The 27,430-nt window shown below is 31.2% G+C and overlaps 2 protein-coding genes across 2 annotated transcripts; both read left to right on the plus strand.

Annotated features, from left to right (window-relative positions):
• Positions 1 to 8,324: 8,324 nt before the first annotated feature.
• LOC119836581 (putative odorant receptor 92a) lies at positions 8,325 to 12,368 on the plus strand. The gene is made up of 7 exons (XM_038361963.1): positions 8,325 to 8,925; positions 9,198 to 9,390; positions 9,825 to 9,921; positions 10,844 to 10,948; positions 11,359 to 11,447; positions 12,021 to 12,087; positions 12,277 to 12,368. Exons 1-7 carry the CDS (start codon positions 8,325 to 8,327, stop codon positions 12,340 to 12,342), a joined length of 1,218 nt encoding a protein of 405 aa, XP_038217891.1. The 3' UTR covers positions 12,343 to 12,368.
• Positions 12,369 to 18,314: 5,946 nt separating this feature from the next.
• LOC119836793 (YY1-associated factor 2) lies at positions 18,315 to 24,327 on the plus strand. The gene is made up of 3 exons (XM_038362263.1): positions 18,315 to 18,620; positions 23,061 to 23,230; positions 23,717 to 24,327. Exons 1-3 carry the CDS (start codon positions 18,485 to 18,487, stop codon positions 23,819 to 23,821), a joined length of 411 nt encoding a protein of 136 aa, XP_038218191.1. The 5' UTR covers positions 18,315 to 18,484; the 3' UTR covers positions 23,822 to 24,327.
• Positions 24,328 to 27,430: the final 3,103 nt, after the last annotated feature.

Here is a 27,430-nt window from a genome sequence, read left to right on the forward strand (position 1 = left end):
CTAACATCCAACTACCTTTATAAATTATCAAGTTTTAATGATGGTGCTAAGGTTTAATTGAGACAATAATATATGTGTATAAGAATTTTATTATATTATATATATTATATTCCCTTTTGTGGGAGTCGAGCACGCTTCGGCACGAATTGAGCCAGCTCGCACCGGGGAAGTACCACACCCCCACAGAAAACCGGCATGAAATAGTGGCATGCCACTGTGTTTCGTACGGTGAGTGGGGGAGCCGGAGGCCCGTTTCCTTTTCCTCACCCGTCCCAGTCCATTCCCTCTTTCCAGTCGTTAATCCATTCCTTTTCCCTTACCCCAAAAAAGCGGGCAGCGCATTCGCAGAGGTCCTACCATTGCGAATGAAAATTCGCAATGGTAGGTGATCGCTTACCATCAGGCGAACCACCAGCTCAGTTGTCCGCTATGACATAAAAAAAAAGAAAAAAAAAAAAAATTCATAGCGTATGGATTTCAAACATGGACTTCTGCTGAAAATATAAACATGAAAAAGAAAACATTCTATGCTAGAAAATAAAGTTGATATAATTCCTATCCATTTGATGATATACGTAGGAACAGTTCAGTCTATGAACAAAATCACAAACAAAAGAAATCACACAATATAGAAATGCTTAAAAATTTAAACAGAAGTTGTACAATCCACACATATAATTTACTACATAAAATTCTTAGACAGCTTACTGTCACCTAGATGGCTCCTGTACCACATGGTTTATTATTTACTTGTAAAAATAAGATACAAATGCGAATACAAATAATATAAAATCTACAGCACCTGGAGGTAAGATAATTATATTGCAATATTAATCGCAAACTACTTAATTCTTGACGGAGCATGCTTCCCTTGTAGCAATAAGTTACCAAAACCTACACATTTATGAGTTTGACACTAAGTCAGTGATGCAGAAATATATTTAATATCTTTATAATAGGTACGTAACCGCATTATCATTAATAAGCTATGTTTAAAATAACGGTAAAAACATGTGATAACTAACTACTTCTCTAACAATGTAAATTTTACCAGAATGTGGGAGAAAAAAGTTTTCAACCAATTCGAATATAAGCTAGTTCTAAAAATAAACGCATTTTTTCTACAAAATATTTAACAACTTTTAATCTTCAAAACGCGGCAACTCTTAAAGAGCGGCCATTATAAACACAATTTTAAATTTCGAATTCAGTTTTTCACCTCGTACTCTAACGGTGAAGGCCCTTTGTCTCGACCGAGGACATTTTTTGTCAACGCACGCAAATTTTATAGAAATTTTGTCGGCATTCTTCATGGGATCAAAGACTAACCGATGAATGCCGAAAGGATGGTTCAGGGTGTAAATAATAAAAATTTATAATTAACAAGAAACGAATTTCGGCTTTCTCATTGAACATGAGTTAGAAAAGATTTTTTAATAATTATAAAGCTAGGTGTTTCGGTACGGTTTTATGGCAATATCACACGAATATAACAAATGTGAAAGTTAGTTTATTTGGATGTTTGTCTGTCAATCACGCTGAAACTACTGAACGGCTTTTTGATGAAATTTCGTATATAGACTTGGGTGATAGGATACTTTTATCCCAATTAAATGCTTCCTTGGGATATAACAAAATCTTGATATCCGGGCGGAGCTGGGACGAGCGCCTAGTTTCGCAGGTTAAAAAATGTAATTTTAAAGTCTCTGAAAATCTCTCACTGTAAAGAATATTTCAACAATCTTATAGAACTCTCTTCTTTGTTTGTTTGATTGAACGCGCTTATCTCAGGAACTACTGGGCTGATTTGGATGAAATCTGATACAAAGATAGTTTGCGATCTGAGAAAGGATAGGAACAGATTTTGTCCTGGAATTCCTATGGGAACAGGAGTTATGTTGAGAGCCTATCTACCTATCTTTTACACTGACTACGCGGGCAAAGCCGCGTGTAGAAAGTTAGTTTTTATAATATGTACATATAACTATTCAGAATTACAACTATATTCTTCTTTTTAAATGTTTCATCACATCAAACATTGTGAATTTAGGTGTGTCACAGCCCACAAACGTATGATTAATTCTTGGACACAAATTTTCGATTTTCAAAAATCAATTAAACAACTTCATTTAAACGAATTTTGCACATGTAGCCCAAGTAACAATAACAAACAGAAATCACGATAGTCTGCTTTTGAATAACATTAAGCTTGATAAAAACTCTTTTCTGAAAACTAACTTACAGAAAAAAATAGCGATCTGATCGTTTCAAATTGGAAAATGAAATTGAACAAAAAATTGTTCATTAATTCACTGCTAACATTTTGTCCTTGACTTGTATTTCAGTAAGTTTTGATTAGAACCTATTTAGGTCATCCTATCTAGTTGGCTAAGCGCGAGACGTGAGACAATTCTGTAGGGACAAAAAACACAAATTTCACTTGTATTCATATTTCGACTGTTGTATCACTATTGAGATAAGGTTAAGAATCGCTTGACAATGTGCTTTATTTTATTGTAAAGTAATAGAATGAAAGCAAACTTATATGAATACATATAATAAGAGTCGTATTTCAAGGCAGTAGAGTTCAAAACCTTGTGAAACAACGTATATTTTAAGATGTTGATTGTATAATGCACCAAGTATTTTTATGAGCAAATATATGTCTTATTCCAAAGTGAAAAAGATCATTTTATACTCAACGATATGATGAAAAATAATTGTATTTTTTTAATTGTTATAGGGCCTATATTTGATCTATAAAATAAATTTCCCGAATAAAATAATGTAAGCAAGACAATTCTATAGTATATACAAACTTTTTCGACATTGAAGTAAGGCTTAAAATGGTATAAATTAATTAAAATAAAAGTTGTTTTTAGCCAAGAAGTTGCTTACTAATATATGTTGTATTTGAAGCTCTTTGGCTTTAGAAATAGAGTTGGTTTTATCAGTTCTCAATAAGGTTTGTCGTCATGACGAGACGTTACAAAATTAATAATTATTTGTTTATCACCCTTATAACAACCGCCTAAGTTACATTTTAGCATATTGGATTGTTAGCATATTATGCCGTGTCGATAACGTCACAGACAAATTAAAATTTTCGTTGTTTATAAGTCTTATTACCTAAGTATAAGGTGTAAAATAGCTTGTCGGATGGATTTAATAATATTGTGGTTTGCATGACAGCGTTTATCGGAGTACAACGGAATGCAACGGTATGACGGATGTATCTACTCAGATGAATTATCAACATTTTAAATAGACCTACAGTATGGTATCATCCGATGAAACAGGAATTAGCTAAATTTGCACCTGTAATACTGTTACAAATTTTAATGAAATGATAAAATGTTGAACTCTAGTATGGATATTGAGGAAAATTTAATACTGGGCTCTTTCTGAGTAGCAGAATACAAATGATTTTTATCATTTTTGTGTGATGGTCAGTTTGTACAACATGAAACAAGAGAGCAAAAACAGAACATGTATTGATAGAGATATAGTTTAAATATAACTGTAGGATGCATGTACTATATCAGAGTGATTTTTGATATTTAATACGCGGGCGTAGTCGCTGGCAGAAGCTAGCTAGATTCTTCATGTACAATATGTAAAACAAAACACATATTTGTAATGTTGTGAATAGTTGGTATGGGGACATTTACATAGGTATATACTATATGTATATGTATATTCAATTGGCAAAAAGTAGCGATATCTTGCCAACGTATGATGTTCATAATTTAATATTTCGTGTCTTTGAGAGCTTGGTCTATAGTTCCATCAACCCTTTCATCGTCAACTTCCGTCGGCCTTCTATGAGGGTGCCTCCTTCAACGTTTTGTGGTGTGATGCGAATAATGTGCAGGTATTGAAAAATCTACGTATTTCTTAAACGCTCGTCCGGTCTCGAACCCGTGACGATTCGCCTTAAGTCCGAGGTCCTAACCACTGAGCCACCACTGCTATTTCACTTGCATCCATTATAAAAAGCTTAAATTACAGTGTACTTATGTTCAGGTATAGTTTCAAAATTGGGATCATTCGTTGCTTTCATGCAAATGTCATAAAAATAACCAAATGGTGTATTATAATAGTTTACGACTCTTCAAATTTTTACTGTCATTTAGATTTTTAAATTTGAGTGCATCAGGTGAGAGATCTTTCTCATAATCCCTGTGAATTTTAAAACGGACCGTTATTTTTAGAAATTTTATTTAAATCCCCAAATTCTAATTTTAAAATCCGGTACTGCACATAAAATGGGTCTATGACAATGCTCTACCCATAGAACAGGTTCTTTTTTCAAATTTATTGCCTGTCATTTTTTACATGTGCCCGTGTGTGCACTTGCCAAACACTACGGGGGTTACGTACTAGGGGTGGGCTTGAGAATTAATAGGGCTGCCAATCATTAGTCATTAAATATGAATTATTTGTATTTTGTTCAATTTTAATTATTCACTGCACTGCGATAATGTAAAACTTATCCTCGATATTGCAACTTTGTACTTATTCTTGATCCTTAATTAATTTGCTCGTATATAAATTACCAATACTTTATTTTAATATAAAGACATTCCATATTAAATTCCAATTAAAAAATTTAACTTTTATATAAAACTAATACGCAGACAATAAGGATTTTCATGATTGCATTGTACATATAGAATAATGTTTTATTGTGTATGAGCAAACTCTTAAATTAATTTTAAAGTGTTTTTAAATGTGATTTATTCATTTCGTATAAAGACAATCTGCTCGTGGCCAAGTTTGGTTGCATGATAAAATTAATCATTTAACATAATATTTCTGAATAACTCTTACATTATCAAATAATTTCCATGTGGCAACCCTAACCAAATACCTATACTCTATACACATACACCCGTCTACCGTCTGGCGCAGCGGGGCGTTCCATACACCCCACACATGTATAACTATACCCGTGTAGCGTGTATGTGTGCGTACTTTCATTTGTGCATTTCGTCTCTGAAGCGTTTTAACTTTCATTGGGTAATTTCTGTTCGATATTTAAATTGGAATACGTCTTATTAATACAAGTTTTATATTATCTGTATGCTACATCAAACATTTTACTTATGTATCAATTAAAATTTTTATAATTCTTGCTAAAAATTACATACTTTTTCATTATTTATGCTGATCAATTGAAACTCAGTTAAATATGTAACAGTGTTTTATATTATTTAATTTCTCTGATAATGCACACAATTTTTATCAAACAGACGTTGTTCATGACGAAACCAGTGATAAGGCAAACAGTAATATATATGAAAGAAGGCAATTGTTAAAAACATTAACGCTTTCTTTGATAAAACGTCTAAATAGAAACTCCAAAATAATCAAGTGTTGCCTGATTCGAGATGAGGTTTCATGTCAGTAGCTTTAAGGAAAAGCGGAAATGGGAGATAGAATCAAAATTGAAATTAATGATTAAAAGATTATATAATATGAATAAAGTGTATAAATTTATAAATAAATATTTACGTTTTTTTATGAAACAATTGTTTCATTTTTGTTTTTTATCCTTAATAATGGTCGTTTTGTTTGATATGAATTATTTTTGTGCTAATCAAACTGGGTGTTGATGAGGTTTTAGTTACAAATTTTACTTAAATTTGCAAAAGTTAGCAATTCAAAATTAACAAATAACTTGGTGCTTTGATGAAATGTAAAATACAAAATTTGAATAATATTATAAATGCGAAAGTTTGTAAGGATGTGTGTGTGCTTGTTGCTCTTTCATGCAAAAACTACTGAACCGATTTCAATTAAATTTGGTGCGTAGACAGCTGGACAACTGGAATAACATATAGGCAACTTTTTATCCTGATATTTCTACGGGATACGGACTTAGGCGGGTGATACCACGGGGCGCAGCTAGTAACAAATAAATGGGATAATTCACAGAAATATTAGCATTTTATAGACAAAGTCGCGTGAACACAATACACAAACGAGTGTTAATAAATAATTCATAAAATTAAATCCAAGTTAGGAACCATACATAATTATACGAAACATTTTTTACATAATATCCGTAGGGTCCCGCCGTCCAAAACCTTAAAGTTACCGAAGTATTTTTTATCATTGTTGGATAGATTTTTTTATATTCCCACCCTCAATTTTTTTTTCTGTCACAAAAGCACACTGAATAATTACATATGATACATTTCATCAAAATTCTTTGATGCGAAATTCGAAATTTACGAACTTATTGATTTATAATTTTATTAATATCATATTACATTATATATTTTACTCATATTTTATTATTAATTTATACAAGATGCAATTATCATATATTCCGAACAAGGTTACAAAAGAACAATTTTGTTCTACAAATTAGTTTTAGTCTCGCAGGACGCAAAGTCTTGTCTCTGAAGTAGAACCAGTGTCACAGATGTGAAACAGTTTCTCTTCCAGCGGGTTTTTATTTACAAGTAATTTTTTTCCCATTCCATATTTCCATTATATTATACGTGACATTTTATTACTTACCGATCGATTCATTCTCATTAGTGTTAATTTAAACATTGTAAATTTTTTCATTGTTCTAAAAATTTGATTAATTAAAAAAGTGAAAACTTCTTACAAGTATGTGGTAGAACGGGGAAAATCAGCTGTGGCTAAGTTAGACTAATTAGCTTCTCCTTCCTTTAATTACAGTATTTGTTTGTTGTTCCCTTTAGTGACCAAATGAATATTTATTTATTTTATTAAGTTCTAAAATATCACAGAATACGTGTTTATAATAATGAAATATTTCCTGATAAGAAGTGAGTCAACGATTCAAACATCGAGAATTTTAACTGGGTCAGTGGTGAATTTAAATTGTCATTTACAATTTATTGGTTCAATGTTATCTCATGAGAATTGCCTAAATTAATGTATGATATCATTTGAGTAAACGATGTGACAGCAACTAGATGAATGATTTTGTATAAGATCGTTAATGTTTTAGACAACTCTACTGCTTTTTTAGGCCATCTTTACATGGCAAATTTGACAAATTAAAATTTTACATCTTTCAAATAGAAAAACTACGTATTTATAATAATTGACGAAAATGAACCATTACTAATACACTCAACGAGAATTGAGAATCTATTTCATTCCTGAAGTCGATTGTTTGACATAGGGAACAGAGCAAAATATGGAGACTGTAATAGACTTTTTTTAATGTCATAGAGTTGGCAGAAGAGACAGTTAATCACCTGGGGGTAAACAACAGCTACTGCCCATGAACATTTGAAAAAGTCTTACGCCTTCACAAATGGATTGCCAACTTTGTAAAATAGGGATAACAAAGTATTGATGAGGGGAATAAAGACTGGGAAGGATAAGAAAAAGGATGGGGACCTCCGAGGCTATTTTAGATTAAAATTTACTGCACAATACAAATACTATAAAATGTCACATATGTACAGAACCCAGAATTAAAATAAAAACAATCTTTACCCAAATACTTATAGCATGTAAATGTAATTGCATGTTATATTTTTCTAAAGTGCCTTAATTAAAACAAATAGTTAATTTTATGGCATTTCTTTTGCAGTATACAGGATTCATATTATTTTGTTTATTTCAGTATAATTAACAACCTCATAATGTGATGTATTCACGTGTTATATAACTTTTTGAATTTTGAAAGTATGCAATGCAGTAGGTGTATACAGGTAGGATATATAATGTATTAGTGTGTTACAGTAAGGCAATTTCTTATACCTGTTGTAGAATAATGACAGCTAAATTTACAATTATGTATACGTAACTATGTACTATATATAGCACATACACACTTCAGCTGCTTACGGTGAAGTAATTAATTAAATTATGCTTTCTTTTAATGATTAATCTTGTTTGCATCCACTGCCAATAGTGGACTACCCCGTGTTATATCGAGCCGGAGTATCGGGTCACGTAGACTTCATCCACGGCTATATTAAGACTTAGGTACTAATTTCAAATACTACGTGATTTTCTGCACTATAATTTTATCTAAATTTGTTCTATTGACACTAAATAAAATCAAAATAGTATTGAAATTACACGACCATTCTCAAGATAAAACTGTCTCAAACAATTTGGTCATTCAATTTGTATACTTCATTAACAATATATTCATACCGAAAGACGGTAGTTTTAAAGACGTGAGAATATCATTCACTCATCATACATCCTGTATACTGTTTGTAATTAACTCATCAATTACGGTAATAACTTAATTGAAGCCCCTTATTACACCAGTTAAACACTTTTTTAACGTCGTATTCAGTACTTAATAATACAAGATGGATACCCAATCTGCTCTAAACAATGTTCTAAAAAAACTGAATTTCATTTATTTGGTTCTAGGTCTTTCATATGATAGTGCTAATGCTACGCGAAAAGCGAAACTAAAACAACATTTTATATATGTTTTGAACTTCTTCTGGCTCAATTCTGATGTACTAGGAGCTATTTGGTGGTTTGTTAATGGAGCTTTGAATGGAAAATCGTTCGTACAACTAACATATGTAGCTCCTTGCGTTACGTTCAGTTTATTCGCGAATATCCGAGCATATACCCTCATACACTACGAAGCTTATGTAAGCGAATTAATAAATTCACTGAGATCGTTAGAAGAAGTTGAAAATGCAAGGAAAAGGACGATGGAAAGAGATGAAATTATCGTTAAAGATGTTAAATTCTTGAACGCAGTCATAAATATATCGAATATTCTAAATTTCGGACTCATTGCGACGTTTTTTATGAGCCCCTTAATTTTGATCGTTGTGAAGTATTTGAAAACAAATCAATGGGATCTCTTGCTCCCGTTTCTTATTATTTATCCCTTTGATTCTCATGATATAAGATATTGGCCGTTTGTGTACTTACATCAGCTGTGGTCAGGTGAGGATATTGTCTTGTAAAATTTTGTTAAATGTAAGAAATTATTATTTATTTGAGCTTCTCTTGCCCTATTTGATGAGAATATTTGATATGAAATAACTTTAAAACATTATCGAAAATATCTATTACTAGCAATGCACTCTATCTTCAGGAAGGCACTCAAAAATGACGAATATATCTAACGAAATCGGTCTATTAGTTCCTAGATTAGCACCTTTAAACAAACTCTTCTCTCAAATCATTTCTATAGATTATGTATTTATTTATTCCAGAGTCCATAGTAGTATTAAACATTTGCAGTACAGATTATCTACTATACATTTGCTGTGTGTTCATACGCATACAGTTTCGCCTTTTACAATATGATTTTACAAGAATTGTGGGGAAAGCAAGTGTAGATTTCGATAATGAAGCATTCACAAGAGAACTCGTAAAACTTGTGAAATGGCACCAGGAATTAATTCGGTATAATATATTTGCTAGCAATATAAATATACATATACATTATAGACAGTAAGAAGTTTTAATTAGTTAAATATAAAAGTATCTTTATAAATGTATACTGTATGAATAAAAAAAACGTTATTGTAATTTGCATAGAATTTTACGTGATTCGTATGTAAATTGATACCTACTTTTGACTTCTTCTTTTGACTTCTACTGAAGACCTTCGTCTATGAAGGTTGCATTATTTTAATAGTATATATACGTCGGTATTAATGTGTCCGTAATGTATTCAATGAAGAGTATCTAGTTTGATTTTTTGTAACAATCATACATTTAGAAATTAAATGTTTTCGGGTTTAATAATGTAGCGACTAAAACGCATTTAAAATCCATCTTAATTCCTGGACACTTAAGGATTATATTTGTATTAAATATGTATTTTTAATAAACAGGTTATCAGCAATATTGGACACAGTGTACGCAAAGTCGACGCTGTTCAATTTTGTGGCCAGCTCTATTCTTTTGTGTCTCACTGGATTCAATGTAATGGTAATTGATCTAATATTAATATCACTAGAGACGAGAAAGGTAAGGCTGAAAATGTTCATGTAAACAACAATGATGGAGTTATAAATTCAAAATCGTAAAATATAACCGAAGTTAAATCAATCATTGTATTGATGGTACTTTGAGAGTTACAGAAAAAAAAAATTTATGTTTTTTTGTGAGTATAATTCATCAAATGGAGATCCATCTAATTTTATTTTTAATTTCGTTATAAAATTTTGAGTTATATAGTACCTAGTTTTTATTAGCAATAACGAATATTCATTTCATTTTTCATTTACTTAGTATGTCAGTATACATTACCATTATTAATTCATATATTATCCCACTGCTGAGATATAGGACTATCATGAGGAGTCAGGCCATAATCCACCACAGTGGCCAACTGCCGCGGTTGGCAGATGTCACATGTCGTCGAACTTTTTGATTCTTCGTCATACTGGTTTCTTCACGTTTTCCTTAACCGCTTTGAATCGCGATGAAAATAATTAGTAGTAGTAATAATTAATATTAATTAGCTGATAAATTGAAAAATACATTTATGTCTTGCCCGTTCGTCCGGACTCAAATCTCGGACTTTTTGTTTTAAGTTGGTGATCCAGTGAAAACGTGCTGGTATAGGATCAGGCTAATCTATGGTTATATAACTAAATGAGAACTGATTTTACAATTAGATTAAAATGCTTTCAATGATTGAAAGTTCAAGCTAAAATGTAATGATAGAAATACCTAATTCTTTTACTTGATTTCAAAAACAACCTAACCTAAACCAGACCTAGCCTAACCTATTATTTTTTCAAATACCTAACTGATTTTTATTTTTCAGTCTCTAGCTAGTATTTATTTCATAAATTTAATTGTGAGTATTATTCTATGCCCATAAACGAATGCTTATATTCTACAGGCGATGGAAGATAAGACGCTGGCATGCACTTTCTTAGTATTCCTGTCCGCTAGCTTGTTGCAGATATTCTTCGTATGTTTCTTCGGTGATTTGCTTATGAAGTCTGTACGTTCGTCTTTTTAATCATAATATTATTATACATACATAATATTACATATATAGACAGCATTTGTATGTAGAACAGAAATTACTGTCAAGTCAAAAACCAAACTTGACAGAATTAAATAACCAAGCAGAAAAAATGTATCTTGTGTATTATAACAAATATCTTTTAAGAATAATTTAGATAGCTCAGTCATGTGCAAGTAACCTTAAAAAGTAAATTTAAAGTGCTATTCGTATTATTGAAACGTGAAAATAAAGACAACTACACGACACGACAGTTTCATGAGCTTGATTTTGAATACAAACTACAAATTTATGGCATTTTTTTGCAGTCTTCTTTCAGCTTTACAAACGATAAACGCTGACATCCTTTTAGAAATTGTATTATTAATAGTTTTTCTTTTCCATAGAGTACGGATGTTAGTTACGCAATATATGAGAGCAAGTGGTACTTGGCCAATTCATCCGCTGAAAATAATTTGCACATCGTACAAATAAGGTAGGTTTATATTATGTAATCGTCATAATAAAAATAAAAAAGAAGTCTTAAGAAAGCACAGGACTTGCAAAGAGTTTGAAAATGATGAATGCACAATATTTTATAATTTTCTCTGCTCGAACCGTGATGGAAAATATAGTGAGGAAACCGGCATAACATAACTAAACGGTTTGATGAGATGACGTAATATCTAAGTTAAAAAATGGTAGATATCTCCTAAATAGCATTAGCACTAAGTTTCGATTATTACTCTAATCTGGATGCCAATACGAAAACAATGCTTCAATTGATGACAAACTTTTTCCAGAAAAAGGACTACTAAATTAATTATTAATATAAAATTGGATTAGGATTGATTAGCCGGCTGGGTAGGGAATAGGTTTTGGTGGATGGTGTTTAGAAAAAACCGCCCATTAAGTACAAATTCATATTCCGTTATAGTTCAATATTGTATATATGCATGCTGTGAATACTACGGACTAAAAGCCCATAAAGTACCTACTCTTATAAATAATTTTGTAATATAAAATGGCATTTCCAAGTTTCAATTTTAAATATTTTCCATTGTTTCAGAGCTCAGAAGCCTTGCAAGCTTACAGCGTTCGGTTTTGCTGACGTCAATTTAAGATCTTTTATGAGCGTAAGTCTATTTTAGGAGAAATTTTAAGTTTATTGCGAAATTTCGCATTAATGAGTTATTCGTGGAACATTTATTATATCACACGTTTTTATCAACTGGAACTTACATTGTATACTATATTATACCTTTAATACATTACGAGTATGCACAACAATACTCAAAATAAAGGTTGATCTATTTTTTTTTCAGATTTTAAGCACGGCCTGGTCGTATTTTGCTCTATTGAAGACACTATACAATCCAAATAAAGCTTAATAAGTCAAAGCTATATTGAGCAACATTTTATGTTTTAGTTAGTAGTGTCTTGTGTTAGTAGTGACTTTTCATTCATAAAAAAATTGCACGATCTATAAGATTTTTATTTCATGTAATTGTGTATTTTTCATTTTTTTATTAAATTACATTAGAAAATTATTACTTACAGTTTGAAACTAAAATAATAATCATAAATTGTTCATATAGAATCAATTACCTACTATTAATTTATGTTCTAGTAGTTACAGTTAGTATGCTAAGTAGCAATGTACAGACTTGTTTACTTCTTTTACTATCGCAAGTATGTATTTATGCATACACTTTACCTACGTGTATGATCGTGTATGAATAAAAATGCACAACAAAATTTTTTCGCAAGAATCGAATTGCTAACAAAATTTGCAATAAGAATATTTTGACATGTTCACCGCGTAAGCAAACTAGAAAATTTGAATATCGAACGGCAATCCGTTTCTTTTTAATCCATCGTTCGGAAATAAATCAGCCCGTCGTTTTTTCGGTTGTTCGGTGGTCCGCGTATCCGGACGTTGGCGGCGTATCCACGTTTCTTTTTCTTTTATTGGACGCAACAAGTTGGATGTTGTATGATTCCGTTTATCGTTTTGTGCTGTTGCAACACTGTCGCGTATTTTACACGTTGTTTTAATTGACTGCGGTGTGCCCTGTGTTAGGTTTGTTTGTGCCGTTGTTTGATTGTAAAGTGTTCTAAATTGTAACACATACATTACATCACTGCTTTTTATTATGAAAAACTATATTAATAGAGTAAATCAATATGTTTACTTAACTTTTATGTTGAGAATTATAAGAAATAAAGGCATTTTTTCAGTCAAATTCTAGGTTGACTATATAAGCATCATCTTTCCAGAAGGCATCATATTCTACAGTACGATCTGAACATCGTCTAACAAATTTCGTTAATCATATGTTAAGCATATGAGTCCGAAGTTTAACCACGTATCCAAACCTTCCGTCACCTTCGAGAACACAACAAAAACCGTTTTATGTTTTACTAAGAAGATTTTAGATGAATAATTCAAATCACTTTGAATAATTACTATTATGGGCAGAAAAGCAAACCATTAAGACAACAGAATCACCAAATTTAATATGTATCGAAAAGTTTAATATTTAATTAACATTTGATATCATCACTACAGCATTTGGAAGCACTTTCAATCATCGATTAACACTAGACAACCGTAATTCCTTTCAACACATTACATCTATTTATATAACAAGACACATATCTTAAAATCATTTCTAATTGTTCCTTAATAATTCAGCTTTATATTGGTACTTTTTAATTTACTGTAGCTGCAATAGCTTGGTAGAAAATATATTTCGAATCAGTAAGGCGCTCAGTCCGGTTCGGCACAGATTGCGTTTGCGAACGTCATTAGTACATCCAGATTTATATCCTATCTAGACCGATAAAGCGTTAATTCACATGCAATAAAATAAAAGAAATAATAGAACACAATTCAAAATCTGTTCGATTGTAATATTATGTATCTATATTTCTTCAGAGTAATGAACACACTTTTATATAAAAGCTTTGTATAAAATAAATGTATTTAAATCTTGTAGGTAGGTAATATCTAAATCAAAACTTTGAGATAGATCTAGAACCGCTTTCAGAATATAAAAGCGAGCATCATTTTTTATCTGTGTCAGTAGTAGTGACTATCGTCCCCGCAATAAAACCACAGTGTCTCGAAGCAACAAGTGATACAGGGGTGTGAGGCATGTTCAACTGCTTCCCTTGAGTTTTGGATTTACCGTGAAATATTTTTTTATCTGTTTTCGTGGTTTGAATTAAAATTAGTTTAATTTTCTTATATTGTATACTAGTTCTACTCTAAATATTAATTAATGTGGAGTTAAAGGAGGAAAAAAAGTCGATTGCTATTGAAATGATAAACATCAATCGGAGTATTGTAAAAGCTGAACTTGAGGCGAATGAAATGTTTTAAGCACACGGATTTTTTGTTAAATAAATTACCTGACAATTTACAACCATGCTTAACCAAAGTGGATACTTAATCAATTTCTATTTTTTTTATTAGTTCTAATAAAATCGCCATCAATCTTTCCTCTCGAAATATTTATGTCAACTTTGTTTCTTAATTCGCTCCGTTTCACGCTCTGTATGGTGGCAACATGGTGATACATCATAAAATATAAATAATAAAAATTATAACTTAACTGAAATTTGAGACGATTTGATTTGCTTTTATTTTAATTTATATTTCGGTATATTAATTATAAAAGAGTGGATTAATTGTTGGATCATACCAATTTTTTTAAATATAAAAATGATCAAACGACTATAAGTTGTGCTTTAATTGGATTAATTAAAGTGGTAATTTTGTACATTGATGAAATATCTTGTATATTATAACGATAATTGTAACAGTTATACAGCCGTACTGAACAAGGTACTCATATAATTATTGAGTTTATTATTATTAATATACTTCCTGTCTTTCGGCTACTCCAAAGATAATAAATAATATGAAATAATGTGTTCGCTATTTTATATATAATTATTTATTGTTGAAACAATTACAAAAAAAAAAAATCTTTGTGAAAATAAACGGTGCAGTTGAAAATCCCAACAAGATTCATGACAGAGGCAGCAAAACAAAAACTGGCATTTTCGCACGTCGCCCGTGTTTCGGGAAAGCGCGGGAAAGCGTTTAACGTCACTTGTTCTAAATTCGTTTTGTACCTTTTAGAGGTAAAGGATTCCAACTATACGGCCGCATTTGTACAATTTTTTAAAAGAGATTCTATTCGCATTTTGTTCGAAGCATACAAATTCTATGAAGTGATATTAAATTCATATGCAAATTCGAAGTGGTAAATGCTGTTAAAACTTTCATTAACACTTTCTGGTAAGTTTACACCTAATTTATTATTATGAAAGTAAGAAATATATCTCTGAGTTCGTGTTTTTAAGATTAAGAAAATATTTTCTACATTAGTTAGGTACGCTTGAAAACTAGAATTGAACTGAAGGTAGGTACAACTAACAATCAATGTTTGATGAAAGGAAACAAAGAAAATTTAATAAAAAGAAGCAGGAAAGTAAATGAAATGATAAGTAATAATAGATTATAAATGTATTCCTTTATATCCCAGCCTGAATGTTCGTCATATATTCAAAGTATAACTTCATGACGTATTCTTGGAATAGGGAAGCAATACGTAACACTACACAGATGTATTTATTTAAAAGGAGCTGCCAATCACGATTCATTGATGATTTTTTTTTTTGTTATTAGGTGCTTTCAAAGCTCTTCGTTGTATTCAGGAATGATGTGTTTGTGACTTTTGGTCAAGTAAGGATATTTATTGACAATTATTTTAGCGTTTAGGTTTTATACATCACCTATAATGTATAACATACCCACGAGCTAATATAAAAAGTTAAAATGTAAATAGATACTCAAAAATCTACACTGTCAATTTCGTCTCTAAACTGCATGATAAAAAAATTGGGTTACATTTTGTAAATAACAAAATAACTTTGCTTACAAAGTTTAAAAGTACAAAGTACAGCTTTTTTGTTTTTTTTTGGTTATTTTTTAGTTATAATACGGATGGTTTCCATTTATTCCTTGCTGTTCACTACTTTATACATATAATTCTATTTGATTTATATGAATTTTTAGCATACTTACTTAGTAATGAAAATGAACTGTGTAATGAAAGTTGGGATATTTTCCCGACGTATCATTATAAACCCCATCGAGTAGACCGTGCAGGAGCTAATGTTGCCATATGAATAAAACACACATAAATAACACCAAATTGCAAATTCAGAGAAATTTTGAGGCGTTACAAAATTGCCGTCTGTGTATACGTACAATAACGTACAGCAGGTAGAAAATATATTTCACATCGCCCGCGTCGACCCAAAAAAGGGTCTTTTCCAAGAATCCTGCTCCCACGTTCTTTTATAATAGACCCTTTGTATTTTTTTCATATAATTCTAGTTTATTTAATCCAAGTCTGAGCGAGTACGGAAAATAAAATGTACGAGAAATTTCTTTGTCGTATTTTTTTTCGGTTTCGCAGAACGCGTCTGCGAGGATTGCGTACCGCCGAATTGGAAATATTAAATAATTGTCGATAATTTGTTGTATCTATGAAAATATAAAGAACAGAAAGGAAACTGATATTTTATTTCATTTACAGAGTTCAAAGTCCAAAAATAAGCAATGCTGTGTGGGTACTATGCTGGGTGGGTGGGTGCACATATTTGTGTAAATATATGTATGTGTTGTATGTAAATATGATTAAATTTTTAAAAGTATCTGTTTCTCGTCCCGCTTATAGTTTAGCAGTATGCTCGTTACCTTTTACAGTGGTTAACCTGGAAGAGATCACTTCATCACAAGTGATAAGGCCGCCAAACAAATTGTACACTAATTATTATAATCATTATTATTTTTTTTTAAGTTTCCTTCTATGTACAATCTTGTTGAAGAGTTAAATAAAAATAATAAATGAATACTATGCAAGTGAACAACTGATAAATTAAAAAAAATAAAATTTATTACAGGAAATACATATTACTCATCTCATTTATATATTAAATATCAATATTTTGAGTACAACACATATTATTCAATATTTTTAGTACAACACATATATTCATTATTTGTCTATGAATTCAACCCTTATAAACCCCTTATAAACTCTTTACTTAAAATATTTGTGTTGCCATTTTTCAACATAAGGTCTGAAGGTAGTTAGTAGGATAGGAGAAGCATTCTCACGCACACTAACTACTATACTGTAGCACCTACCGTATCAATTTTATAAAAAAAAAAACTGGCTTTTGCCCGCGGCTTTGCACGCATTCAATTCGGAGTATAACACTTCCCCATGAATCACTCATCTGTTAAAAAAAAATAACATCAAAAGCTTGTGTAGTTTTCAAGATCTAAGCATACATAGAGACGAGGGAAGCGACTTCGGCTTATACTATGATTGTTATCTTAGTATAGAAATCAACGACAGCGCCCCCTTGAGAGTTGGAAGAGTTAATTCGATGCAAACGAAGGCGAGAGTGGTGTGTTAGTACAATTATTACGTATTCTTTAATAAGATCAGTACGATCAATTAGTGTGAGTATGGGAGTTCAAGAAAGAAAATCTAATTTTTACAAAACAATACCTGTATTTCCATACATTATAATGCAGCTTTCCAATTTTAATGAGATTTCGATACGATATAGGAATTTATAGAGCAAAGAGTTATAAGCCATTGCTTATGTGACTTTACAATGAAACTTAAATACGTACAGTTTTTGTGGAGCACATTATATTTATAAACATTGAAATTTATTTAAATTTTTGTATAATTGCAAGAAGTACAGTATGATGGTATGCAAATTGGAATAATGGTTATTTTATTCAGTAAGTATCTACTGTATGATATAATAATAAGCTTATTTTGTACCACGTATAATAAAAAAGTGTGGAAACTTATAATATTAAGCCAGATGATGAAGAAAAACTGTATTTAGTCATGTGCCTTCATGAAGTAAAAACAATAATAATATGTAATACAATCAAAATAAAAAAATACAATCCACATTTACCATTTTATCTTTTAACATTAACGAAATGTCAAGGTGACGACTACCTATAACAACTTTTACGAATAAAAAATTTTCCTTAAAATCAAAAATTTTAATTCTCTTCATGACTAGATTTTAACATTAAACATAGATTTTGCAAAAGGCATTCAATAAGCACGCTGTAAGATGTGTCTGTTCGATTTGTTACATAGGATTACATAAATAAGAATATAAAAATATTTTTTAGTGTTGCTGTTATAAAATTAATCTGAAAATTCCGCGTTATTTTATCTGTAGATTTCGTCGGTAAAACAGAATATAAGGTAAGTGGCGCCAGCACTGTTTTACCGACGTATCCGATTGTATCTGTCATGGCGAAGTGTTGTACGATTATGTGTACAATAAAACAAAAATAATGGTTTATATACGAAATAAATCAACTAAATGTGATAAAAACTATTGTGTACCGTCACAGATATTATGATCAATGTGTAATTATTATTATAAATAGTCAGTGAGTTTAAAATGGACAAGAAAAATGCAATTCGGAGAGGGAAACGACCCTCCAAAGTGCTTGAAGAAAATTATTGGGATTGTAGCGTGTGTACATATAGAAATAACGCAGAAGCCTTTAAATGTTCAATGTGTGATGTTAGAAAAGGTATTTATATCATGCAATATGCTCTTACATTAACGAAATTCATGTAAATATAGGTCAAACTGTCAACATTATCAAAGGTGAGCACAACATTTAGGTAATAAACAATGCTATAACACATTCATACGTGACTATTTACATTACTTATCAGAATAAATTGGGTTTTAACCTTCAAACGTGTCTAGACAAAGGCAGAATTCGTCGGTATTGATTAGTTTACTCAGGTCGTTAACATGTCTAGACTTTGAGCTAAATCTAATCAATATCTTTCGAATATGTGTAGCTGTCACATTATAACGATTGGATACAGTTTCGGTAAAAGAAAAAAAATTATAAACTGAGTTCCTAACATCGTATATACAAACAATTTTTTATTTGTGAACTGTTGAAATATTTTATAAATAAAAAAAAAAAACAGATTACAAACTTGTTAGCTCTTTCCAATTTCAATGATACCATATAGTTTAGTGTATGTACATTTGTATGTTCATTGTATCTTCGCATTATTTTATTTAGTTGCATTCTGGTAGGTTTATTTTATCCTTGCCATAAAGGCTTCATTCCACTCAATATCAAAATAAAGTTTGGGAACAGCTTTAACCTCAACTATATGGGGTCGTTGAACCAGTCTTTGACCTTTTATTGGTGTTGCCAGTTTTGGAAAAGAAATTGGTATAATCTTCTGGACAAATTTTCATAGAATAAGCAATTTCCAAGTATATTGTCTATAAAATATTACATTAAAATGTACATTTTTAATTTTTAATAAATTAAATTGTGATCCCATTCATTAAGTTTTTCTGAGCTAAAGTTAGCAGTAAACTTCAATTGAAATTCTGTTTACTTTTATTCTAACAAAACACATAATATATTTGAGTGGCTGAGAATCTTATGTCTAGTTAAATCTTGCAAGTAATTTAAGTAAAAACTAGCTTGATTCTGCGGGTTTACTTGCGCTATACCCATATAATATATAGCCTGTATGCTACTATCTATCATCCCTCTGCCAAATTATACATAGATCTGACCTTTTGTTTTAGCATGAAAGTATATCCATTGAACAAATTATCACATGTACATTATATGGATATGAATTATGGCTTCCAAAAAATATTGTGATATTTTGTTATACTTATGAACACATTGTTCATAGTCAAAATAACTTATTGCATGTACATTTGTACATTTACATTGCATTATTTATATTCAATAAAGTAAACTAAAGTACACTTTGGTTTTTTCAGTGAGTATTAGAAATACAGTGCAACCTTAATATAACATACCTCAATATAACAATTTCCTCTATTTAACAAATGTTTCGTAATCCCCTTGAATTTTCCATAAGAGTCAATGTAAAATATCCCTTTACATTACAAACATTTTTTGCGAACAATCTCTTTATCACGAATTTTTAACTATCAAAAAGTTAAGTTAAAGTATAATTACCTCTAATTAACGAATTTTGTCAACCCAAAACCTTTATATAAAGTGTAACCAATGTATTGATTCTTAATCTCATAGTATGTGATTTTTTTACCTCTTTATAACAAATTTTAGACCAACCTAACCTCAACATAACGAACCTCAGTTCAACAAATTACTTGACTACAACAAAATACTTTATAACGAATATTTATTTGTCCCCTTCTGATTTGTTATATCAAGGTTGCACTGTAATAAGAATTTATTTTTTAGATTTTCCCAAATTCTTACTAATATTTAATCTAAGAAGCATTTTACTTGTCCGGCGTGGACTCTACATAACATCTGATTATTTTATCAATTCAATGGAAATCATATTTTTCTGAAATAGCAAAATATTAATGTGTACCTTATACAGTAAAGGACCTTTTCTTCCATAACCATTGTCACAAAAAACTAACGAGTAAACCTTCCAGGATGCCTATTTTCTAAAGTAATTTAGATCTTCCATCCCACAACCCTATACATTTTATAGTTAGACATCCAGTCTGCTCTGGTTTTGCCTGTGTTACTGGGCCTTTAGTATGGGTACAAATCCAATTGTGAAAAAAAATTGTAATTGTTGCAGTAGTTCCTTAGGTTAGCATGTACAACCAAACAGACTAAAATTTATATTGATTGTATAGATGTATTCGTAAGTGGTACTGTGTAATGTTATTGTTTATAATAAAGCTTAATTTTTATCTATTTGACTCAATTGTCTTACTAGAAATTTCAATTTTTAATAAAGTAATTGAAAGATGGGGGGGAGGTTATCAGTTGGACTGTATTTGTTTTTGTTTATTACCTCGTAATACCGGGTGAACTGATTTATATGATTCTTTTTAAAGCTGCAATGTGATCCCATTAAAATGTCGGTCTAGTTCTGATATATTACGTATCTTTCAGGGATTTCTCTCATTTTTCAGGACAATAGACATTTATGGATTCAATTTGTCAGTGATTTATATAGAGTATACATAAACTGTGTTCTATTTAAGTTGTATTGTTTAAGTTCTATGTATGGATGTTTGTTACTCTTTCACGTAAAAACTACTGAACCAATTGCAATGAAATTTGGTACGTAGACAGCTGGATAACTGGAATAACATATAGGCAAATTTTTATTCCGATATTCCTACGGGATACGGACTTACGCGGGTGAAACCGCGGGGCACAGCTAGTTAAGTATAAGAACATGGGCTACTTTTTAAGCAACATTCCCAAAATACAAAGTAATTTGTCAATTGAACTGTATTAATAATACACTTTAATTTAAAAAAAAAAGGTATTAAAGATAGGTAATAATTGTCATTTGATCCCATTTCAAAATCTTGTGTGGAACCTCCCTCCAAACGACATTGGTGACCTTTATGTAGTAAATAATTATTATCCACGTACCTCGCAAGTAAGGCCGAAGAAGATAATTATGGTGGGTCATCATATGTGGCTTTTAAATAACTTTAGGTAAATACTAAATTTTGTTGTAATATATGTTAAATTATAGATGAAGATGGTCATTGGTATTCAAAGATAGGGTCGCCTCCGCATTCCGATGTTCGCGGAACTGGGTCACGATAAGCGTGTCCCGTTTGATAAATTTCTAGAAACTAGGTACCTCTTAGTGTTGTAATATTGCCTAGGTACGAGCATGTTATGTAATTTGGAAGTATGTACTTAAGTAAAGTGTGAGTTTAGCCAGGGAGGACAGTTGCAAGTGCAGTAGAGTTTTATTCATCAATCAGGGGAGAGACTTCTTTTTCTTCTGTAATTATATTTATAGAGTTTGTAATATAACTCTGTCGAAATTAAAATGTCATTAGAATAATAATATATTTTTGAAATACTAGTTCTTCTAGCCAAGCACTACTCCAAAAGCAGTCTCTTTACGTAATTGTTTCCAAATCATGGAACATTTGAAAATCCTCTTAACGTCGTCATGAGAGCTACATATTTAATAAACCACGTTAAATACCAATCTCAGAATCGTAGATATACTGTAGGTATATATTTCAGTATTTAGACCTATTATATCCCAGAAATTGCCTCTCAGACGTAGCTCGAGGCAATCCGAAATGTCTTGGAATTCAATTTGCTAGGAGCGCGGTTTGGCGACACAGTTTTCGCATTAACCCCTATACTAGAGGTATAACTTAGAATATTAGAATATCGGCTCGAAATGGAAGTGTGGGGCGTTACAATATTCAAACTCGAGAGGGATCTGTTTCAGAATAGTGGATATAGGTATACCTACTTTGTGAAGATCAATTTTCTTATAATCCTAAGCGTTTCATTTCTCAAAACGCAAAACTTATCGTACGAAATGTATTATATAGTTTAATAGTTGTAATTATATTATTTATATGTTTCAATAGAATTAAGCTTATCTTTTTCCGTGCTGATTGAATTTGCTCATTTGTTTTTTTTAAAGCATTGTTGCTTATCCACTAATTGTCTTATCCGTTTCAAAATGTTGCTTTAAAAACCTTTGATTTCTCTTCATCATCATCATCAGTCCTTATATGTTCCCAATGCTGGGCAGACCCGTGTCCTATGAGGGTTCACGCCATTATCCAACACGCTGGCCAAGTGCGGGTTGGCAGATGTCACAGGTCGTCGAACTTTTGAGTCTCCGACATGCCGGTTTCCTCACGATGTTTTCCTTCACCGTTTAAAGCAGTGGTGATGTTATGCACATGCGCAGATAAATTGAAAAATCAATTTATGTCCTGCACGTTTGCCCGGCCTCGAACCCCGACTTATCGATTTTGAAGTCCGAGGTTCTCACCACTGAGCCACAACTGATTTCTCTTCACTGATCTCTAATCAAGCGCATATATAATTTCGATTTACACAGGTATACGTTAGTGCAATTGCTATTGGCAAGTGGGAGTCTGATATAAGAGAACCTTGGCCGTTGGTGTTCATGAGCATCCTCGACTGTACAAAAGTGAAGTTTTATTAATGAGCCACTATTCGAAGGTACCTCAACACGAAAGCCAAGGATCAACCCGGCGCTGGTCGCCGCGCAGGCGGCGGGCACCGCGCCGACCAGCTCGCAGAAACGGCCCAGGTCCGCTAACTCGCTCAAGAAGAAACGTAGAGCGCCAAGACTTAACAACGTTGACAGGAGCTCCGCGCAGACCAGAGAGGTGAGCTATGTGGGGAGTCGTATGTTCGTGTCAAGTTAGCTTGCACAATATACGTAGATGAATATGTATATATTGGTAATGAAGAAAAATTATGGCTTAGCTCCAAAAATTTCCAAAGTTTTGAGAAGTTTTTCATCAAAGCTTATAAAGTGAATTTGAGGTATTATTGATAGAGCAGAGAAGTAGACTCTCCGTTTGAAAGAGACAGAAAACTCTTTAGTTTGAAGCGACTACTGAAGCATATTAGCTACATGATGTGTGAGAGAGACGGAAAGTGTACCGCGATCGTCTCTTTAGTTCTAAAGGTTTTCTCGTAAAGACTAAACACTTATGCCAGTATGTCGGTTTCAGTTGGTTTGCAGATAAATATTACTGGTCTCCTAGTCTAATGCACTGTGGATTTTTTTTGTATTAACAGGCTAGCACTAACAATCAAATCACATTTACAAGAAGTAACAGTTTCTAACCACTTTATTCCACCCAAAGGTAACCGTAAGCGGTGTAACAGTAGTCATAACTGAATACAAGCCGAAGAAGTCAGTTTCCAGCAGCTCGAGTGACGTCGAATCTTCCAATGACGCACGACCGTGATCTCTAACTTCCATACAAATTATGCGCCCCTGGTACTTTGCATTTTATAATGACGTTCTTAGTGATTGCATAAATACATGGAAAAAACTAATTAATATTTATTTTTATATGAAATTGCGGTTAAAATGTTCTTTTACCTATCAAAAAAGGTTTTAATACCTATTTAGTGTAAAAAAGCTATTATAAAATGTATTGATTTTTTTTTTAGATCCTCCAAAACTCAAACATTACTTAGCTTTAAAAGGTGTTGCGAAATAGTTCTTTGATCTTTCTCGTATATGTATGTCACCGTTAAATTGTAAACACCATTATGGGATCCCGCCAGATTGTAATCTATCGAAAAAATGATCCGTAACATAGTACGGAGTTTACAATACAATCTATATTTTCGATAAAATATAATCTATTGATTTGAAACCATTCAATATTATGAGTTAGTTTAGGTTAAGTTCGGTTTATATAAAAACTACACCGTACACGTAGCAGAAAAATATTGCGTTAAACGCGAACAATTCGAATGGATTACAATTTATCAACAGATAACATAAAAAGGAATAAGACAACATTACGATTAAAAGGTTTTTTTTTCATTGACTTCAATGTGAGTATTTGGAGGTTATTTGCTTGTAAGGGTAAAGGAAGTGACGTCACTCAAAATTAAATGCTTGAAGTTTCACGCGCCAATTCTTACCTAGCCATGATTACGTACCTTAAAATTAATGAATATTGATTACCCTTTCACCCTTTTAAGCAATCAATTATAATAAATTATTCATTACGGTTTTATGCATAAAAACATTAAGATAAGAGCGTCATTGCGTAAAAGGTATTGTTTATAAAAGATAATATATCCATCGTAGTACTTATAATTCATAATATCGTGAATCTTTATTTTATTTTACCAATACAGCTTGAATTTATATCCAAATTAAATGATAACAGTATTCACATAATATGCAATAATTATTTTTATTCTCATTATGTTCTGTCTATACCTTCTAGCTATGCGATTGTATATAACATAAGTAGTGGTAGAGTTAAAAAGCTTTAGACACCATCACAAAATATAGTTTAATTATATTTTGTATTGATACAGAAGTTTAGGATTGCGTAACGACTCTGTTTTATAATTATTTATTGTATCGTATTGAATAGGCGTAGGTTTTTAAAAGCATAACAACGCCCACAGTGTGATAATTGTGGTGACAGTTTTACAAAAGTAGGACATATTAACATATTTTCAATGCCACCACTGTGCCCTTTGAATTAATTAAGAACTATCGGAAATCGGACGTCTGTCGAATAGGTCTAATAAAATATAAAATGCAAAAAAAATATATATATTGTTCACTACACACACAAAGTAGCAAAAAATGAATTAAAATAAATAGAGTAAATAGAAATTTAAATTTTGTATTAGTGCTGTTGTCTATTATAAAAAGAATTAAGTTTTTACAGTATAGTATGTGTGTGTACATATGTATACATATGTATTTCTTTATATTCTTCGTGAGATATAAGTACTACAGTGGATTCTTTATTATTACAAATGTATCTCATTATAATTTTTTATAATTTAAAAAATATAATACATGATCACATTTTATTTTCATATTTATACTGACCTCGAATTTTCAATCTTATATTATACGTATTTATTTGTATCAGACTGACGGTAAGTTTAGGATAATTTATATATAATTCACCTACATTTGAGTAGGTTGTCGTATTTAGTTCGTTACGTTGTTATTTAAACATCACGTTATTAGTGACATATAATAGAGAGAGATTTCTGAAGTATTGTGAAATTTAGTGTTAGCGCGCTATTTAAAAAAAATGTTTTTTTTTTTTACTTTTGTACTCTCTCTCTCTCTTTCTTGTGTAAGTACCCAATTTTTTTTTAGAAGACATTACAAAGAAGGTGCCTGTATACATAATAGACTGCTTTTAATAATAAATTAATGAACGCAAACGTCAAAATTGTAAGTAGGATTTTGTACAGCATAATAATAATCGATGGTATTATTTATTTGATCGTGGTCGATTTTGAAATTAAAGATTGAAGTTACTCACGAATTTGATACCATAAATGTTTTTTTTTTTTCTATACATGTTGAGTAAGTAAAACAAAAAGAGAACATGTAGAAATTAAAGACTTTTAAACGGATTTTAAACGCGATTTATTCATTATATTATTAACCCGAAGTTTCGAACACATTACAGCGAGGTGGTCACGGGGAGACAAATAAATATATATAGGAATAAATCGTCTTTAATTTCTAAATGTATACTACTGGCGTAAAATCACACACAAGAAAATACTAAAAAATAACATTTAAAAATAATAATGTACCTGTTTGAATGTGTATGGTAACCATGGAGAATGTTAAATAACGCAGTTGAAACGTAGTATAAGTTAGTTCCGAAATCTTTAATTTCAAAAGTTTGCTTCGTTTTAGGTGTTCATCACAAAAAATACGATAAAAAGCGTTATAGTTTAAGCGACTTTTTCGTCTAACTGCGCCAAGGAGCGGTATATTGTAATCGAAATTATGTAAATAGGTTAACATCTGTCTATATACATTTTTTTTATAGTTTCGTGGTTTTATAATATAGTAGTTGTAATTTGTTTTGTTGCGTAATTTCCTTTTGAGCCAGAGCATAATGTAATAGTAATGTTGCCATATTGTTAAATATTGGACAAAAATTGTAAATATGGATTGGACCAGCGGGTCACTGCCAAGACGAAGCTGTAAATATGCGAATGATATTTATTGTAGTTTTCATAAGATTGAATATTTATTTGTAAAAATAATAATGAAAAAAGGCGGGAAACAATTAGTAACGTATTCTGTTTTCAAGATGGCGGACGAATCGAATCGATCGTAATAACTATTGTAAAACGCACAAAGTTGATGAAGTTATGGAATATTAATTATAAATACAATTTCTATTATGTTGTGATAACTAATTTTCCGAATGGAATTCTATTTATTTGGTTGATTACAAGTTCGTTTGTTTTTGGCGCGGTTTCAAATTGGAATTTCAAATGTCACCTAGCATTTTTAGGTTATGACCTCAATATGCGTCATAAAATGAATGTTGTTTTATATAACAGTGTTGTATGTAGCCCTTTGTGCATAATTATTTATTGCATAAAAATTGTAGAAAATGGAAAGGCTGAGGTTTGTTGTATGATTGTAGCATCCAGCTATATTCTATTTTCACTAAATACTTTTTTCGTCCATTCGTACTTTGAGTTAATGGCTCTCATATCTGGATACAGATTTTTACCGTATAAATATTTAAACGTGATTGGATTGTGATCATCAAATCCAGTATTATTGTCCTTTGCCCATATAATCTTCCCACTGCATGGGCTTCCTAGGGGTTTTAGGTCATAACCTAGGCAGATGTCAAATATACTTGTAACTTTTGGTACTTGATATTTCCGGTTTTAGCACGATGTAGTAATTGAGTATTATTACTCTAAAAGTGAGGTTTTGCATATCTTACCCTTCATATAACCATTAATTATATAATATAATAAAATTGTATTGTTAATAGAAAACATTTTCTAAATTGTAAAATTGTGTGTTAAGAAGAAAT

This window comes from Zerene cesonia, chromosome 25 (assembly GCF_012273895.1).
Source record: "Zerene cesonia ecotype Mississippi chromosome 25, Zerene_cesonia_1.1, whole genome shotgun sequence".
Classification (NCBI taxonomy): Eukaryota; Metazoa; Arthropoda; class Insecta; order Lepidoptera; family Pieridae; genus Zerene; species Zerene cesonia.

What these genes read in the sequence shown, in the direction of transcription:
- LOC119836581 (XM_038361963.1), top strand. Translation starts at nt 8,325, where the DNA reads ATGGATACCCAATCTGCTCTAAACAATGTTCTAAAAAAACTGAATTTC. An exon ending in TCACTGGATTCAATGTAATG is followed by an intron (nt 9,922 to 10,843) that starts GTAATTGATCTA and finishes TATATTCTACAG; the next exon opens with GCGATGGAAGATAAGACGCT. An exon ending in TTGCACATCGTACAAATAAG is followed by an intron (nt 11,448 to 12,020) that starts GTAGGTTTATAT and finishes CCATTGTTTCAG; the next exon opens with AGCTCAGAAGCCTTGCAAGC.
- LOC119836793 (XM_038362263.1), top strand. Translation starts at nt 18,485, where the DNA reads ATGGACAAGAAAAATGCAATTCGGAGAGGGAAACGACCCTCCAAAGTG. An exon ending in AATGTGTGATGTTAGAAAAG is followed by an intron (nt 18,621 to 23,060) that starts GTATTTATATCA and finishes CACTATTCGAAG; the next exon opens with GTACCTCAACACGAAAGCCA. An exon ending in GCTCCGCGCAGACCAGAGAG is followed by an intron (nt 23,231 to 23,716) that starts GTGAGCTATGTG and finishes TTCCACCCAAAG; the next exon opens with GTAACCGTAAGCGGTGTAAC.